Here is an 18,817-nt window from a genome sequence, read left to right on the forward strand (position 1 = left end):
AAATATCAAATATGAGCATCTTGTCATTTCAAATGAAGAATACTCATTTATGTTAAAATACAAAGTGGCTTCAAAGATAGTTGAATAGAAGCTAACCCAGGAGTATAGAGGAACGTCAGCTCTCTGTTCCCTACTTTAGTTCTTCCCACTGTGGTGAGTATGGACAAAGACAGAGACACTTTCTCCACAAAAAGAAAAAAAGGGAAACAAAACAGGGCCACCAAATCTAGACCACGTTTTTTCCTGCCTAAACAGCCTCTGATAGACATTTTTGCCCAATCTTACCTCCTCTACCACCTCCATTGTAGAATTGGTGTAGATTGCTGTTTGACATCAAGACTTTTGAGGGTGTTGGGGAGGAGGGAGGAGTAAAATAGAGTAAATGCGCAGTTAGAAAAACACCCATTTTTACCCCATTACCCCAGTGCGTGTGTGTATTAGCACAAAAACTGAGTAAATATTTATTTGGTCAACTATTTCTTTGTTGTAACAATGCTTCTTGGCAAAAAATCTTGGAGAGGCAGTTTTTTTACCCTTAAGTGATGCCACATTTGTAAGGAAAATGCATTTGGAAATCCCCCATTATATGGATGTTGGCCCTCAATTTGGAGATTGTACTAAGGCTCACTCAAAATGGTTTTATGGAACACCAGCTTAAAGTTGCCCTGTGGCTCTATCCAGATCAGTCAAATGTGGCACAACCCATACTCTGCTGCTCAACCCACAAATGCATTTTCCTTACAAATGTGGCACCAATTAAGGGGAAATAAACAGGCTTTCCAAGATTTACTGCCAAGCATAGTTAAAACAAAGAAATAATCAACCAAACACAGATGTGCTTACTTGTTCTGAGCAGAAATTGGCTTGTAATGTCAATGGCACCTTTCTTTTTGAAGGAACACTGATTTCACTAAGACATCCTGTCTTCTGATGTAAATTATTCTCGTACAATGTAAAGAACTGGGAAATAAATCAAGCCAGGCCATCCACATTTACACTGTATTTAAGTCTAAAACAAGCCATCCTACAAACGTTACATTATTCCTCTGCAGAATTCATACCACAAATACTCAAAGAGAGACAGAGAGAGGAAATAAACAAAAATCTAAAACAAACTGGCTCACACTTAAAACCTAGATTACAAAGAGAGTTTTGTAGGAAAGCACTCTTTTTCTCTCCCTGTCCCATGAGTATAGCAAAGCAGACAGATGTATCACATCACAGTCTGGTGGCACCAGACACAGAGACTGGGACAGCCATCATACCTGGAAACAGCAGCAAGCAGACTCTGTGATTTGTTTTCTGTCTGACCTTTTTAAAAAGCTCCTTATTTTCATCGTGGTAATGCCAAGTTACCCATAATGAGATAAACCTAGGCTGTTCTCTCTTCAAGCGCCTTCAGATGAAATACTAATGACGCAGATTAAGATGGAAGCAAGTAAAAGAGCAACGGGGAATCTTGTTCCTGCATATCACAAAGCAGTAGATCATCAAAAGGCTGAATATTTAAAATCAGAGGTGGGATAGTGCAGCATAAAGTGGATTGTGTTTTTGTTCTAGTACATTCTATTGAGTTTGCTGTCTAAATGTCATATACACACAAAAACTGCTTAATTTGGCAATACATTTAGACGAATCTGCTTCAATACACTGCATCCGGACACAGGGAGATGTTGAAAGACGCACCCTTATCGAAATCCAAGTTAAAAATAATCAAGAATCTTGGCATGCAATATATTTGTGAGTATCAAAAAGCATGGAATTTCAGTGCTACGGAATATGTGAAGCCCCTTTTCCTACTAATATTCATGTAAATGAATAGGTTTCTCTACCAGAATGCAGAGTTTGGTTTTCCCATAATTTCGAGCAGCCTCAGTGAATTACCATCAGTCCCCGGATGCATTTACAGCCTATGTAACCCAGTTTTTCAGAATACAGAGTGAGATTATAAATGACGTATTCCCCTTTTTTCAACTCTGCAAAGTGGTAAAAAAAAAAGAAAAAAGCATGGACATATGGCAAAACTATTATAAATCCATAAATGTGCAATATTTAACTGAAACAGTGCATTTTTAAAGAAAGAGGTTGAATGAAGCCAAACACGTGAATGACTCAAAAAAGAAGAAACTTCTAGAGTTCAAGTTTGATGAGCAACAACTTCATTACAACATTAATAACCGTAAAGGCTATTTTGAAACATTAATCTTCCTCCCAGCACACGTAAGTGGTTTTCTAGGTATATTTCTGACTGCTTTACTGTTTGGTTGTTATTTCTGCTATATTCGCCACTCCTCTCTTTCAATGACAAGCTGAAAGATATGTTACCTGAAGTAGGCGACTTGCAGCGGTCCTCCGATGTAGCCGAGCCTTCATTGATGTCACAAAGACCTGTATGAGAGATGACATAATCAAAACAAAAATCAGGTGGATTTTCAAAAAAAAAAAAATATTGGCTGTTCGCTCTGCGTATGCATAAAAAATATGTTTCTTTAACTTTATATTTTAGTGTCGCCTTGGCTAGGATCTATGTGCAGTCTCATCCGCCATCTGTCAGAGACTATCAAGGTCTCTAGTTTTCTTTATCCAGTTTTAAATGCTACTTCCTCCCTTTCCCGCATGCATGTTTGAGTATAAGTGTGTTTATTTGTGTGTGACATTGTTCTGTGAGGCAGAAAGCCAAGCAGACAGAAGTCCCTATTGGCAGAGCAACACAGCTGGATGCCTGATTACTGCTCACACTTGCCAACCACTGACAAGTGCCAGCCCACTGCTCACCAGTTAGTGACACCAGATGCTCTGCGAGTATTTAATGTGAGCCTTTTTGTGAACATTCGGATGTTTACACATACAGTACTTTGAGTCTTTACTTGCATGTGTGGTTGCTTTGCATACAGCATAAAAATCTCTCAACCCACGTGGACACACTTTGCTAAATTCATTAATCAAACTTTTGCTCAAGTATGGACAGGAAACTGTCGTGACGTTGCGGCAGTATCAAAACATGCACTGCTGTTTTCTGACACGTGGTGGCAGTGTGTCCTTACTGGAAAGGATACCGTTCGCTGTCCGTGGTAGACAATAGTAAAAAGGAAGGGATGCGTGGAAAAGGGATGGGCTGCGAGAGAGTGGGTATGTGAATGAGAGGCAAAGAGAAAGAGAGAGGCGGATAAACAAAGAGAGAAAGTCAATCGAAGCACAAAGAGAGAGCGAGTATTTGGTCGTCATCGCTCAATCATGCGTCAGCATTGTAGACTAAGCAAGAAAGAGAGCATCATTGTGCATTCAAAGCGTGTCGTCACTTTATTCATTCTCATATTTGCATCAGTTTACAGTTTAGAACGGGAACTAAAGAACTGTGGGGTGAGCTGTTCTGGCAAAAAAAAAAAAAAAAAAAGCTGTCATGCTCAGAAAAATGAATAAAATGTTTTTCTTTCTGGCTTCAATCTTCTCTCTTTTTATTACCTCCAGAAGGCTGTCGCGTCTTTCTTGGCGACCGGGGCTGTCTCTGGTAGGGGTCATTAGAGCCATAAAGCTCGACCGTCCCCAAGTTGAGGACTACTGTCTTCTGGATGTAGTCCACCACTGCCAGACCGTTACTGTTGCCAAATACCACTCTGGGGATTGGCAACAAAGTAAAGAAGAAGTGGGAAGAAAAGGAGGGGTGAAAGTTTTTAAAACAAGAATAACGGAAAGTTACAGTTAGGAGATTTGATTTTGTTTTGGAATACGTAAACATTGTAGTTGAAGCCCAAAATCAGGTGGAATCTCTTAAATTCCCGTAGCTGCTGAACTGTGTCGACAGGACTTGAGCAGTAACTTCTTGAACAGCACCGGTATCTGTGACGATTTTGCCTGCAATTTGATTTGCGCTAACTTTGCTAATGTTGCTTTTTACCTTCAGATTAAGCGTCTTAACATAAATAGCATAAATCCCAGCAAAGTCCCAGAAAATGCTTCTAGTTTCAGTTAAGGCTTGCGTGTACTTACAGGCCGTAGGAGGAATTGACGGCCAGACTTGTGATCTGCTGAGGAGGCTCTCCACTCACCCACACTAACTGGACCACCAAATCTACCTGGTAACCTGGAGACTGCTTCAATGGAGTACTGCGCACTCTGTGGATGAAAGGAGGCCATAGACAAAAAAAAAAGGTTTCATAAAAAGAATGACGAGGGGCGCAGCTGCGGTTGTGAAGCTGTTGTGTATTGAGTGGCTGCAGGGGAATGTTGGGGAGGCTGTGGCTGAGAATGCTTCGAGTGTGCTTGAGGCAAAAGGCAAGACTCTTGTGTGCATGAGTATGTGTGCAAGTGCTCCTGCAGCTTATGAGCGTTTATGCGAGTGCTTCTCTCTCCCTCTCCTTAAAGTTATATATGTGTGTATGTGTTTCATACTTGAGGCAGGGTATGTTGCCTCCATCAGAGTTGTTGCTGCTGGTGGAAGGGTGTGAAGGTGGGCCGCTTGTCTGAGGAGAGGCACCGGGCGTCGGGAGCGCCGATGTCTGTTCACCCCCGCCATCTGGAGACTCTATGTCATTCAGCTCGTACTGCATTCGCACCTCTAGCAACTGGATGAGAGGACATACACACAGGTGCACATATTAACATGCACATTATAAACGAGGAACATCATGAAACTTCCTCTTCTACATTATTGTAAATAATAATTCCTCAGGACATGATGACTGTGTCGCTAAATGGCTTTCATATGCGATCGCAGAGTCACTTTGATGATAAGGAGGTGTTTGATGTTTGTGTGGGAAGATTGAGAGTCTTAGAGGTCCTCCAATACTGCGATGTTTCATTCCTTCTGAGTCCTCCTTCAGGCTACCCCTTTGCAACCCGCGCCTTCGCAGAGACACGCGTGTACGATTCACACACACCGATACACACGCAAACTCATCAGCTCCTCTCTTTTGCATTCTGTCAGTCTCATTAGCCCCACTGACATGTGGGAGTGAAGAGTGATCAGTGCCCTTGTTCAGAGACTACCTTCATTTCTGCAAGGTTATTTAGAGGTGTTTGACCTTGTTCTAACACGGGCTGTTTCGCCTAATTACTGCTCGCCATTGCTGCATGTAGCGTTCTGATCCACATTACAGCATGTGGCGTTTAGGACTAAGGGCTCTAACATTTCTCTTCTGCGTGCATCAATGCTTACTGTCATTTACCCACAGAAAACTGCAAAGCTTTCAAACATGAACGTAGCTGATTTTTAATCTCTTCCAACAGCTACTAAGAGGCTCCTAAGCAAGGCACTTGAAGTCTATAAATTCATAATTGCTTCTCGCTGTTTGTTTGAAAGAACAAAACATTTGGGCATTTAGGACAAACAGTGCTGAACACAAAAAGGGCATCAGCTAAACGCGCCACAGTGCCACCCACATGCTTTGATTGACAAGTGAACACTGCGAAGTCTGCTGCAACAACACCTCAGCAATGACTGTTCACAAGAAATATGTTGCCAGGACTAGAAAGATAATCTCATGCTAGACACTATTTTATTGCTTTGCTACCACAACCAACAGCAAAGCATATATGCACAGTTTCACGCTAATACAGAAGCTGTGAGCATACGCGGAGATAATAACGGCATTTCTCTTTATTTCATTAAGCACCCGCTCGCATCACACCACCATTAGCATTTACATCGCTATCAAAGCAGGTCATAATGATGGTCTAGCTTTGCTTGTTCACTGCCCTGTCTGTTGGCATGGTAACCATACTGCCTTTGACTAGGCAGATCTTTGAGTTCATGTGGTTGTGCATATGCCTCAACATCTGATGCTTAATTTATAATACCGCAGTTGTGTCCGTTTGCTTACGGAGAGGGGTTTTGGAGCGACGAAAACCAACCACTGCCAGACGAATGTGGATGACACTGTGCATTGGTCAAATGCAGATTGGTTGACGAGTGGGCTGATGTCATGCCAGAAAGTGATTGCCTTCATTTGCAGTGTTGTAAATGACTTTTGGCCGATAATTTGTCAGACATATTATGAACGATGAAATCATTTTGAGCCAGAAAGAACATTTCTGTCAAGCTGTAAAGACACACTTATATATCCTTTATTTATCCAGGTAAGAATAATCCTAGATATTAAAAATGTCCTTTTTAACCAAAATCTGGAGAAAAAGGCAACAGAAACTACAACAAATATGTCATGAAAGTTCTATAAAGATACACTAAGTGGTCAAAAAGGACAAGATAGATTATAATGTAAAAAACTGAGTAGGTACAATAACGCAGAGTTATAAAAATACTCGCAAAACAGGTAATTTCTTAATTTTATCTCCAGTGCTTTGTAAATCCTGTTGACTACGGCCTATTTACCAATTTTAAGAAATAATATGAAACATAAAAAACATCTACAATCACTTTTTTGCAGATAATCTTGTTTTTGACATAAGAACAGGGAAGGGAGTGTGAAAAGTACAAACAGTGGCTGCAGTGGACACTTCATTGTTTTTAACACTGTTTCACTTCAGCTCTTTGTATCTCATAACTTAGTTCTCCTCCGAGGCAAACCGATGGACCAAAAACAAAACAAATAGTAGCCCACAGCTCTACAACATATTTCTGACAATGCACCCAGTGAACAACAGGCATTTATTGCAGGCAGGCATTAGGAAGCCACGTATTACAAAAGATGATTAAGAAAAACATGAAATTCCTGGAAGTTGAAGCTAAAGGTAAAACTGAAGACTGATACCCACCTGAACCACCTCAGTAGTTACTTCCAGCTTACTGAAGCGGTAGATGATAACATTGGCTGACACACCGGCCACACACAGCATCCGGCTCTCAGGGCACCAGGCCATGATCTGAATGGCAAAGGGGTCTTCATCTGACACCTCAGTGCTGCCCTTGTCCTCCTTAGACCTGTTCCTGTCAAATATCTTGGCTGTTTTGAGTTTATAGAGCACCTGGAGCATTACTAGAAAGAAAGGAGGAAAGAAATAACATCAGGAGGAGCAGCTATATTGAAGCCTATGCTAAAGGAGACGCTCTTACAGGCTTAAATGAATGAGTAAAAAACAAAGTGTCATTTAAATTTTCAAAGTCATTCTGTTTTCTTTCTTTCTTGACTTCCCTCCTTTTTCTTCCAAGTTAAATTGAAACTCAAAGTGTCCTTTGACTTTTTCTGTTTAAAAGCTAATAAAATAGTCAATAAAATAAACTATATTTGTAATTTATGAGCTTAACCTACTTGCAGAGGCATCCCAGAACTTCACAGTTCCATCAGCGTGCCTGGAAATGCATGGGAGTGACACGAGACACAAATGAAGGACCATGTCAGTTATAACTTTTGGCTTTTTATGTGAGCAAACAACACCAGCCAATTTGTAACATTTGCAGGGAAAGAAAACAATATCAGCCCTGGTAACAAAAATGTGTCAGAATTTGCCATAGTAAAGCTTTTACAATCAAATCTCATGAGAAGTGAGAAAATCAAAATACACTAAGAGGGTAAAATGACTGAAAGGGAAGTTATTTATCCCTTAAAAAATCCTTTACATCAGCCACACGTCTCTTCTTTGAAACCAACAAGCTGATTCCCAAAGAGCTATTACCCGAAAACTTGGTGTGCGGTGTGTTCTTGAAAAATCTGAGGAAACTGGACAAGTGGAGTGAAGTGGAGTGCAAATGAAGAAGTGACAAGCCTATGTCATGGTTTGATCCACCATGCAATACAGTACCATCTCCAAAGCATCAATAGATTGATGTGAAGGTCAAAGTGATAATGATGCTATATAGAGCTATTTAAAACATGTTTGTTGCTGCCATTATTTTGTATTGATAACATATAGGTATTCTTTGGGACTCTGACATCTTCTTAAAGATCAAATAAGTCAAAACTTTTATAAAATGTCTTCTACTGTTAAAAGGATGCTGACATTTCTTCTTCTTCTGTTTGTATAGTGAACATTTAGATAATGATACTGGTATCTGGGTATTCTTTCAAGTTGTTCCCAAAACGCATTATATTTTTAAAGAAGGTATTGTCAACATAAAGAGAATGAGCTATTTCTAGTTAGTTAGAAATATACTGTAATAAGCTCTCATTACTAAAGTAGTAACATTTAGAATCCCCATATGTCATTTCATATATGCCTATATGCTGTCAATACAAACAAAAAAAATAGTTCTATATTGCATTTTTATCACTCTGACCTTCAGACCAATCTTTTGACCTTCAAGGAGAGGCAAAACGTAGCATAATTTAAATCTTCATACAGCAGTTTCTATTTGTTAATAATACACACTACACTTGTTCACATGACCCCACTCTACACCCCTACAAAGCTATTCAAAACTTCTCAAGCTATCATATTTAGAGACAGAACGATACGCATGCATGTAAACACTACCAAAAACATTTTGGCAGAGGTAATTAGAGACAACTCAAGCCTTCTGCGCAGCGCTGTCATTTGTGATTTTTTTTCATAACTATAACAGTAAGAAATAAATATATAGCCAGAAGTATTCGGGCATCTGAACAGCTCCAAAGCAATATCAACATAATTCAGATCACAAGACGTCCTAATGATATAACGAGGAGATATATTCTAGACATACACGGGTTCCCAACTCACTAACAAACATTAGAAGAAGAAAACCTTCAATAATCCATTAATATCCAAGCACTTCTAGACAAACATAAAGGCGTAACATCAATATGTGTTATAAAAGAATGCTTTCATATTGATAATTGACAGATTTTCTATTTGGTGTCACAAAAAAATGCATGTCATTTGGCTGTGTTTCTTCTTTGTTTTGTTGGCAATTCAGCTAAGTGGAGAGGGAGAGAAATACTGTGCAGGCTGTGGCACTCTTTGAAGGAAAAAAACCTGGGCAGAATAATAATGTGGCACATGGGGGAGAAGAGACAAGGAGGAAGGAGAGGAGCAAGGGGCTCCTACTGCCTAACCCATACCTCAATGTCACTCCTTTCCTGCATGTGTTCTGTAAAAAACACCCACCCCCCACCCCTGGCCCCCTTTGTTGACAGCTTTGAGAGGGATAATAAGCATCAAATGGGAGCAAAGTGCACATGATGGGAATATATAAAAACTTGGTGACCTGACAGTGCAGGAGAGGGGAAAGCAATTGTGCAGGATAATAAAGATAACACTAATGAAATTAGTGTCTTACCCAGTGATGATGATCTCTGGGTAGCTCTGTATGCCTTGACCCCAGTTTCCACCACTAATGGGCCATTCCTGGACAGACAGCAGACAACACACGCGTTACCTTAGTAAATGAGATCGTACAGGAATCACTATGTCAGTAAACAAGGTGTCAATGAACACACTGATTGTGCAAATAGATGACATGATAAACCAGCGCAAGTGTGAGTGCACGCAGGAAAACAAGCGCGAGTCCTTGGTGTACGTCTCTCAGCGTGCCTTGCGATTATGGTGTGCGTCTCCATGTGTGTTAGCGGGGGTTTGGCTATGAACACGTTGACACATACAAAGGTCAACGGGATGACTCACGGTGATCTTTATGTGAGAATACCCTCCCGCAGCTCAGTAAGGCTTGTGCTTAACAGGAAAAAAAAAAAAGGAAGAAGCTAGGCTGCCAGTTTGGGTCAGTGCATGCTGACATTTCAGACAGAAAGCCAGAACAAGGCAACAGAGAAAAGAACATAAGCATACATAATGGCTGAAAAAGCAGGGGGTCTGTCTTAAATGACACAGAGATGTGAGAAGAGAATGAGAGGAGAGAGGAGGTGTACTGAGGACGGGAGTATCATTAGGTAATACGGCACTATTATATAGTCCATTTGGCTTCATGGAAACATTAAAAAATATGTTTCCGAGGACTAAGACAAATTCACCTATTATGTAGAGCGAGGTATTAATCTACCCTTCATCCTGTGACCTTCTTGTTCTTTATGTATGTAGGCGCATTGTGGGAATTTCTGTTTCTTCGTTCATCACATCAAAAATCTGTGATGATTATTTCATGAGTTACTGCAATTCATTTTATATCAAAATATTTCAAAACGTGCCTCATTCAATAATGTGGAGCAGCATTTAGTTGTTTGTAGTCTCAGACTTCTAATTACAGTTCAGTAACTTCCTAATAATTTGTGTTTTCTGTGACGTTTCCCCAAAATACTCATTTGACACCAGTAACAGCTGTGATAGCAGCTCTCTGAGACACAGTCATGCTTTGATTTCATTTCTAACAACAGCATGCTATGCTGACAAAGCGGCAATATAAATATAGGGCTGTTTAGCATGTGGTGTCTACCCGAGGCCTGTACTCAGAAGCTGGATTTCAAACATAACCTGCTCTGGACCTTGCTGCGAAAATATTGAGGTGTCTAGTTGATCACTGAAAGCTTTTTGTGTTTCCCAAATGACCACTGATAATATAGATTTTTAGACGCAACTTTATTCCTTGTTTTTCCTGCTACGAGCAATTTAAAACCCGTTATTATTATATAAGTTTTAATACAGCAACATAAAAAAGGGCATGTGAGTCTAGTGCTTTCCGAGCTTATATAATTATATATGCAACTAAGCGTAGTTACTGGTTTGATATTGTTTTTGATATATATTTTTTTCTTTTATTGCTCTCAAACCTTTTTTACTGCCTGGTTTGCAGCTGAGGGACCTGCTAAAATTGTCTTACACACCATAGGTAGGCCTTTATTTATTCATTATTGTGCAATAAGAGCAACATATCTATGAATTTACAGTGTTTTTTCCCCCTATCATTACTTTCTTGCTTTAAAAACATTTTAAGTAGCACCTTTTTCATCTTACTTACCACTCGCACACATGCAGCACTTTTTATGACGACACTTACTTTACAGCAGTTTCCTTCTCACGCAGACTCACATACCACCTTGACTAAAGCAGCTGTATTTCATTTCATTTTAAGTATATGCTTCTTTCTTTTTATTTGTTTTATTACATCTAAAATATCGCAAAAAGCAACGAATAATGCCTCGATCTAAATAACCTCAAGAACAGATCAAAAAACAAAGTCACTGACGTCTATCAGTCTGGAAAAGGTTACAAAGATATTTCTAAAGCTTTGGGACTCCAGTAAAAAAAACGAGCTGTGAGAGCCATTATCCACAAATAAAGAAAACTTGGAACAGTGGTGAACCTTCCTAGGAGTGGCCAACTCATCCAGGAGGTCACAAAAGAACCCAGAACAACATCTAAAGAACTGCAGGCCTCAGCTAAGGTCAGAGTTCATGATTCAGCAATTAAAAAGATTTGGCAAAATAATGGTATCCATGAGAGAGACCCAAGGAGAAAATCTGTACTGACCAAAAAGAACTCAAAAGCTTGTCTCGCATCTTGATAATCTCCAAGATTTTAGGGGAAAATATTCTGTGGATTTATTAGGTTTAGGGGTAGTTACTTTTTCACACAAGGCCAGGTTTGGTTTAAAAAAAAAACCCAGATTTTTTTATTTACTGAGGTTATCTTTGTCTAGTATTACATATTAATATTTGCTGAAACATTTAAGTGTAACAAAAACACAAACATATATGGTGGATGCACTACTTTTAGTCTCCTCAGAATAAATGAATATTTTCAACCATGTAAAACTGCAAATCTGAAAAAAAAAAAGAGGCTTTGCCCTTTGAGTCTATGTCTTAATCCAAAGTCTCTTCTTCACCCACGATATGTTATACAAGTGATTTTCTATTAAGATGTCAGAGGAAGAAGGACACATAATGGCATCTAATGATAAAACGTGCAGTACCTTTTTGCTGTAGCCCTGTCGTTTCTGCCGTGAGCCAACAGAGTAAAGTGCAGGTATGAGGTCCACAGAGCAGTCGGCAAAGTACTCGCAGCAGGTCACAGGAGACTCGTGGATAGTCAGAGGATAGGGGTTCTCGAATATTGGATAACTGTTAAATACAGCCCGCACATACTCAAGTGACAAGTCAGTCTAAATAAAAATAATATGTCTGCCGGTGTCAGTTGCACTGGTCAAACACAGTGTTGCATACCTGCAATTCAACAAATGTTGGACATTGACTAAAAATGTTGAGTAAAGAAAGGAATAATAAACAACAGTGACAAGCTGTACTACTGGGCCAAGTAGCAGTTTACCCCATGGTTAAGAAACAAAAGTCAAGATAATGAACCATTTTTTGAACCTACCCATTTTGTGCAAGGTCGATCACAACTAAATCCTTTTCTAGAAGGACGACCACAGCATAGGGTTCCTGAAAATCTGCAAACCGCACAAAGATTCATAACATCACACTTTTATCAGTCTTGTAATTCCATGAGAAAAGAGCTCCCCTAAAATATGCAAACCACATGGGAAGAATTTCCCACTCTTTATACAGCAAATTATATCTATGCCCTTAAGATGTGAGGGCAGGAACGCTCAACGCTAGAATTTTATTATACTATGTAATTTATAACTGTAGGGGATATTGCTCAAGTTGAATATTTGTATCAGTCTGATTTGAGAGTAAAATGTCATATTCCATTTTAAGATTAGTGCCTCATAATAGATTTTAACTGTGGTAATGAATAAATTCATTTTATTTTACTTGCCACTGCATATTCTGCAGAGGCTCAGTATATATTGTAACCTGCAGTGCAAAAATTACTTCAGTTTCATACATTTGCAATAATCAACGTGTCAAGTGGAGCGTTTCCCAAATCTGGTTGTTATTAACAGCCCCTTGACAAAAGCAGACTGGAGTTATAAAGACCCACTTAATTTGTGGGAGAGGGCAAACATGCAAAACCTCCTCTGGAGCTTGCTGCCCTAAAGGTTTGTCCAGACCCGGCTGTCACAGAACACAAGGGTTGTTTCCTATCATATCGTCCACGATAATGTAAAGTAAAAATTCTAACGTGCCATAAAATGTCATATGCGATATAAAATGTTTATGTTTCCTAGTGTGTGCCACCATGAGACAAGCCCAGGCATGTCTGAGAACAAAAACTGTGTCTTAACCCTCGATGACAAGCTTCAATAAAACACCATTTCTCTTATATCGTCAGAAATATCATCATTGCAGATTTTCTTGACATATTGTTAAATTACTTTAAGTCCAAAGACATGCAGTTAGTGGGGATAGGTTATTTGGAAACTCTAAATTGCCCATAGGTTTGAATGTGAGTGTGAATGGTTGTCTGCGTCTATGGGCTAGCCCTGCTACAGACTGCAGACGTGTCCAGGGTGTACCCTGCCTCTCGCCCTAAGACAGCTGAGATAGGCTCTGGACCTTCCTATCAACGCATCTGTTGACCACTTACTCCCTATAAATGGGGACATGGCAAACCAAAACAACATCATTTCCCCTCACTGAAGTATAAAGCATTTAGGCATTTTCTTTCATTTGTCTCCTATATGTCTGTACTTTAAGTACACCTTAAAAAATTCTTCAATTTCCAACACTACCGTTTGTCAGTGTTTGGATTTTTATCATTTCCTTGTCTGTCTTAAGAAATCCTAGTTTGTCTGTTTAGTTTATCATTCATCCAAAATATTCAACTTTGTATTGACAAATATAGTTTATAAATGATATTTAGGGATACCGTCTCATCTGCTTGTGCCAGGATTATTAGACTATGTGGACAAACATTCATTGTGGAATCCAAAGACCCAGTAATGTCCATTACCAGATGATTTCAGTGAGCAGTGACATCAGATTGTCAGTGACATAATGAAGTCGCCATTCTTACATAATTCACTAATCCGTCCTGTAGCTGTATACGTGCCAGATAACACAGCAGCAGAGATTGCATCCTGGATCACATACATACAGGCCATACTGGTAAGCTCCAGCTGTTGGCTCCTCAATACCATAAATAAAATAATAATTAAATTTAGATTGAAGGGCATTGTGCACAGCGGGATGAAATGAAAATGTAATAGCCTATGTGTCAGATAATAAAACTGAAAAGTAGCATCCTTTCCCTTGGGAAATTTCTGATTTATTACAGAAACACACTCACACACACAGACAGGCTGTCCAACATAATTAAGAACCAGAAAGTTGTGTGCATATTTCCGCAGGTGTTAGTGCAAAAGAAGAGTAAATTAACAATGTCCACAATTCTCAGACGTTCTCATTCAGACCAAAATATGCACACTTACCATTAGGATATGGTGTCTCACATAGCGTGAGGAAGTCTACTATAGGATAGTCCATCTCCAGCACAGCAGTACTCTTCCCATGCATCACTGTTAGACAAGGCCTCCGGCCCACCGTGTCGTAGGACAGACCACCAGAAAAGATTATGAAGGGGTCTCTGGAATGAGTTGCATTCATGCAATTATTTACTTAAATGGGTTTTTAAAATATTAGGCATTTTATATGGTGGGGCTTTATTTAATAATGTGCGTTCACACTCTTAATATTTTATTTAGCCAGCAGGAAATTGTTGTGGCATTAAGAGCCTTGGCACAACTTAAAGCATGAGCCAATCTGACTACAAATGAAAAAAATCAGTACAGTGAGCTTAATTTTTCAGGAACTGTTGCATGGATATTAATGTATGTATACCATGGTATACTGTAAGTAAGATGTCATCATGCATACAAAATAACATCAGGGTTGGAGTTAAAACAAAAGACTTTGATTTAAAGAGGACTGGGCTTGTCTTGTCTTGTCTTTAGTATCCACAACTCTGAGTTTATGCTTTATATAACAAAATAGCTGATTAAGAAAAGCTGATACTACAAAATATATAGTTTTAAATGATTGGCTTAAGTTACAAACATGAGGAGTATCTGTATGTAAGTAAAATGCAACTTGAGCTGCTTTGTGGGGACTTTTGTCATGGCTCTGCCTGCATTAAACACATGCATGTCTATAAATATGCTCAAGTGAACGTGCATGGGCACAAGTGTATAACAGTATATGTGTACGCGTGTGAGACTGAGGGACCATACCCAATTCTAGTTGTTTTGTACTCCACTTTAAGAATGGGCTTACAAGACTCTGGCTTCTTCCCGTCCTTGGGCTGTTTTCCTAAAATAGAACAAACAGAAGTTACTTTGGTTTGCAGTTCACTCCTTCTTCACCCAGTCTCTTCTGTCATCTTGGGGTTTTTTCCCCCCAGAAGCAGCATTGTAAAATGCTGTGCTGAAGAGTATGCAGCAAAATAACAGAAACCTATTCATCAGAGAGAAGAAAGACAAATTCAAGGACGGGGACATGCAAAGAAAGGTGTAAAGATCCTGGATGATTTACAGAATCCATCTTCTCAAACCTCAAGGGGTGTCAGTGTGGAATAAAATTACACATCCATCACATGCATGCCTATGTGTGCGCATTTCTGTATCACAAAGTACAGTGAGCAGTTGAATTTATATGAAAAGTCTTACTGAAGAGCGAAAGTGACCCCAAATGCAGGTTATGCAAGGCAGGTCTGTATAATAAAGAACACTTTTTAATAACTACCATTTAATAATGGATATCTAAAAAGACAATTAAAAGAGGACTTATAAGCCTTACTTAAACATGTCAAAGGAATTTGCATAATTGCCCATTAAATACCAAACTAATTATGCATGCAGCAGTGGGAGAAACAACTAATTAAAAAGCCCATGCGGTGAAATCTTTTCTGCAACCCCCGACACATAAAATCAGCTTGAAAAACTGATTCAAAGTTGTTGTAATTTTTGATTTAATTTCTTTTCTTGTTCCCTTTTTCTGACTCTCTTGCTTTCTCTGCCCAGTTGCCGTCGCCTATTTTTCTTCCAGGTGCTTCATCTGTGTGAACTAAGTGGGGTGAGTCAGTGTGTTGGGGGACAGAAGAGTATGGCTTAAATGCATCTTCAAAAGAGCAGACTTGCTTTCTGCAGGAAGTAAACAGAGGACGCACATGCACACACAAAGTAAGGAAAACAGAGGCAGGAAATAATTGAACCGACAATAATCCTCTGCCTGAAATGAGGAAACAATGATTGAGCCATGTGTAGGCAGACACTTGAGAGATGGCTACAGCGAGAGTGGCTACAGAGGGAACAACATAATCAACACTACAAGACCGTCAAGTCATCAGACCATGGGCAATCAGTGTTTTTATGTAACAATTAAAAAATAAAGTTACAATCACACTCTATATGGATGTTTGTTCCAAAGCTATATTCGAACAGGTGGCACCCAACTTTTTTGTTTAGATCCTCTAAAGCAAAGTCTACCTGCAACCCATCCACCCATATTTTAATTCTCCAGCCTAATAAACATCTCACACCCTTTAGATTTATCTCAACACTCTCCATGGAGGTCTTGATCCCTTCACCGAAAGTTTCTTCACTGTCCTCAGTCAACTAGCTTGTGAGACAATATAAATTAACTCCATATGCACTGCATGTCAAATTTCAATTCAATTCAATTCAATTTTATTTATATAGCGCCAAATCACAACAAAAGTCGCCTCAAGGCGCTTCAATTTCAATAATGGTGATTGTTATACAGAAACGATGTGCGTCAAAGATTATAGAAATGTTGAATCTTGAGAGGAAAAATCAGTTAGAGTTCAACTATAGTTGATTAATGACTTATGAAGTGTAAGGGCTATTAACTTCTTATTAGTGATTGTGATTGACAACAACTGGCAGTTTCTCTTTCGATGTATAAAAATAATTGTTTTGATCTCAGAACAATGAGAAAGTCCTAAATGGTGGTCGTTTTGAGCTATTTCTAAGTAACTTAAGACACCAAGATCACTTCAAACAGGTGGAACATCAATATAACTGCCCATAGTGAAATGAATTTTACATCACCATGGACTGAGAGGGTGCCAACCAAAAAAGAAGCCCCTACTCCACTGACACCTTTAAGCTTGACTGAAGGTTTCGGCTGCCCACAGAAATAACCCAAATGCCTTGTGAGGTAAAGTTTTATGGTCATATGTGACAAAGATTGAGCTATTTGGTCATAATGACAAAGGTGTGTTTAGAAGAGTAAAGGTAAAGCTTATAAAGCTAACATTGTACCAACTGTACCAACTGACAAGGTGGTAGCATTGAGCTCTGCAGCTGTTTCGCTACCAGTGGTACTGGTATATTGCACAAAGTGGATGAAATAATGAAGAAAAACTCCAAATTCCCCAGGAAACCAGCCAATTCAAATGAATTGTATCAATGAGCGGTGAAATATCCAGCAAGAATTATGCCAAAAGCTTTTTAATACCTACCAAAGGCATCTAGAAACTAGCTAAGGGACATTTAACCTATCAGTGAGTGCATGGTGTATGTAAATATTTGAGGCAACACGTATACCTTTGACCCTGTCTGGATTAAAGGAAAGACAAAATAAAGTCAAACTTCTTCACCCAGTTCTAGTCATTAAAAATGTAGGAACCCTTGAAAAAGACCAGTTCAAGGAAATCATTACAAGCCAAAAAATTACTGTGACATTGTATGTATAAAGTGTGTGTGTGTGTGTTTTTTTACTTCCTTACCGTGTGGTGTGATTGTCTGTATGGGCTTGCCCTGGCCTCTGACGTTCCATATGGTCAGAGTTCCATCTGAGTGACTGCAGATGAACTGCTTGCCCTCGTGATGCCAGGCAACTGAGTGGATAGCCTAAGAAATGACAGGCAGGAAGGCAGGGGTTGGGGGCAGTGGTTTATTCGAATGAAACCTTATGTGCCAGCATGCAACTTGCACACTACAAGTTTGTTGCATTACCACAGCCATATGGTACATGACTTTCATACGTGGCTTAAATGGCCGCGACTTTGCACACTTGCGCAGATGGTTGAAGTGAGATAAAAGAGCTCCCTGGCTTTAGAAAATTTCCTGTGGCACAAATGCATATATTAAAAGCTTTCATAGGAACCATTTGTTGAATGTGAAATAAAGAAAAAAGAAACCCCAGCTAGATGGTTCCATTAGCAATATTATTAACTTAGGAGTCATATTTCATAAAGATACAGCATTACTCTGACAAATGTGTCCATAATATTCAATATATTTGAAAAACCGCTAATACTTCAATCAAGACCATATGGTTTAGCATGAATTACTGTGGAAATAAGAAAAAAAGTATTTCGCTTTGACTCTAGTCCATCATTGAGAGCTAGAGGAACAATAGAAGCTTTTTAAAAGGTTAAAAAAACTACTAAAAGGAAATACAGTTAATCACAAGCTTAATATCAACTACAACAGTTACAGAAAAGGTTGCAAAAGAGGAAGTTTAAGAGGTGACCTTTAGTTAGGGCTTCAAAACCGAGAAGAGGGCACAAGTGAAGAAAATAAAGACCAAATGGAGATACAGATCTGTGATTCACAGACAAGCTAACAGATAAAGAGAATAATGGGGAAAGACAGACAAGATTGAGAGAGCTGGTGCCCTCTCTGTCCTCTCATCTTTCCCATCATCTGAACAGTCCTGCTGCTGTTGTAAGCCTGGCTTGGGATGATTTATGTACTAGCAACAAAACACAAACACATCAAAACCAAAGTGTATCTGCAAAGGCCAAGCTTGCCCTTTTGTCATCGTATTCAATGCTGATAATTAAAACCAGCAAACATTTTGACATCAAACCATATGTTGGCTGCACGATGTGTGAAGCCGACAGCCATCCACATCAGCCCTTTAATATTTAGGGCATTTTGTCTGAAAATCCCCTCGTTGTCACTGGTCCCACTCGCCTTGTGTCCTCGGCGCTGCTGCTTGTCTCACATTGCTCATCTGAAATGAATGACTGCCTCTCTGTCAGAGCTGATGTGAGTGCATGGTCAGGTTAAGTCAATCTCTTCCAATTGCAGCTGCCATTTATTTAGGTGTATATCAATTTTGCCTTGAGTGTGTCATTAATCATAAGCAGTGCTATATGTCAGGCTCACCAAATCTGCTGA

At 39.4% G+C, this 18,817-nt stretch overlaps 1 protein-coding gene across 5 annotated transcripts in view; it reads right to left on the reverse strand.

Annotated features, from left to right (window-relative positions):
- The window catches only part of stxbp5a (syntaxin binding protein 5a (tomosyn)), a 106,555-nt gene that overhangs the window by 12,058 nt on the left and 75,680 nt on the right, over positions 1-18,817 (reverse strand). For 3 of the 5 annotated variants that reach the window (XM_085246003.1, XM_085246006.1, XM_085246005.1), the window contains exons 9-20: positions 17,416-17,539; positions 14,897-14,975; positions 14,099-14,253; positions 12,139-12,211; positions 11,735-11,882; positions 9,152-9,219; positions 7,206-7,246; positions 6,712-6,932; positions 4,390-4,562; positions 3,988-4,113; positions 3,463-3,614; positions 2,326-2,388 (exon numbers count right to left, since the gene is read on the reverse strand). In XM_085246003.1, coding sequence (XP_085102129.1) covers positions 2,326-2,388; positions 3,463-3,614; positions 3,988-4,113; positions 4,390-4,562; positions 6,712-6,932; positions 7,206-7,246; positions 9,152-9,219; positions 11,735-11,882; positions 12,139-12,211; positions 14,099-14,253; positions 14,897-14,975; positions 17,416-17,539 — 1,423 coding nt within the window. Of the gene's footprint in view, positions 1-285; positions 340-2,325; positions 2,389-3,462; positions 3,615-3,987; positions 4,114-4,389; positions 4,563-6,711; positions 6,933-7,205; positions 7,247-9,151; positions 9,220-11,734; positions 11,883-12,138; positions 12,212-14,098; positions 14,254-14,896; positions 14,976-17,415; positions 17,540-18,817 lie in introns of all 5 variants that reach the window. The other 2 variants (XM_085246004.1, XM_085246002.1) reach the window with 1 other exon arrangement.

Source organism: Mchenga conophoros, linkage group LG15, assembly GCF_057382185.1.
Source record: "Mchenga conophoros isolate Kocher_MC1m ecotype Shallow Benthic linkage group LG15, M_conophoros_male_GT1.1, whole genome shotgun sequence".
NCBI classification, from domain to species: domain Eukaryota; kingdom Metazoa; phylum Chordata; class Actinopteri; order Cichliformes; family Cichlidae; genus Mchenga; species Mchenga conophoros.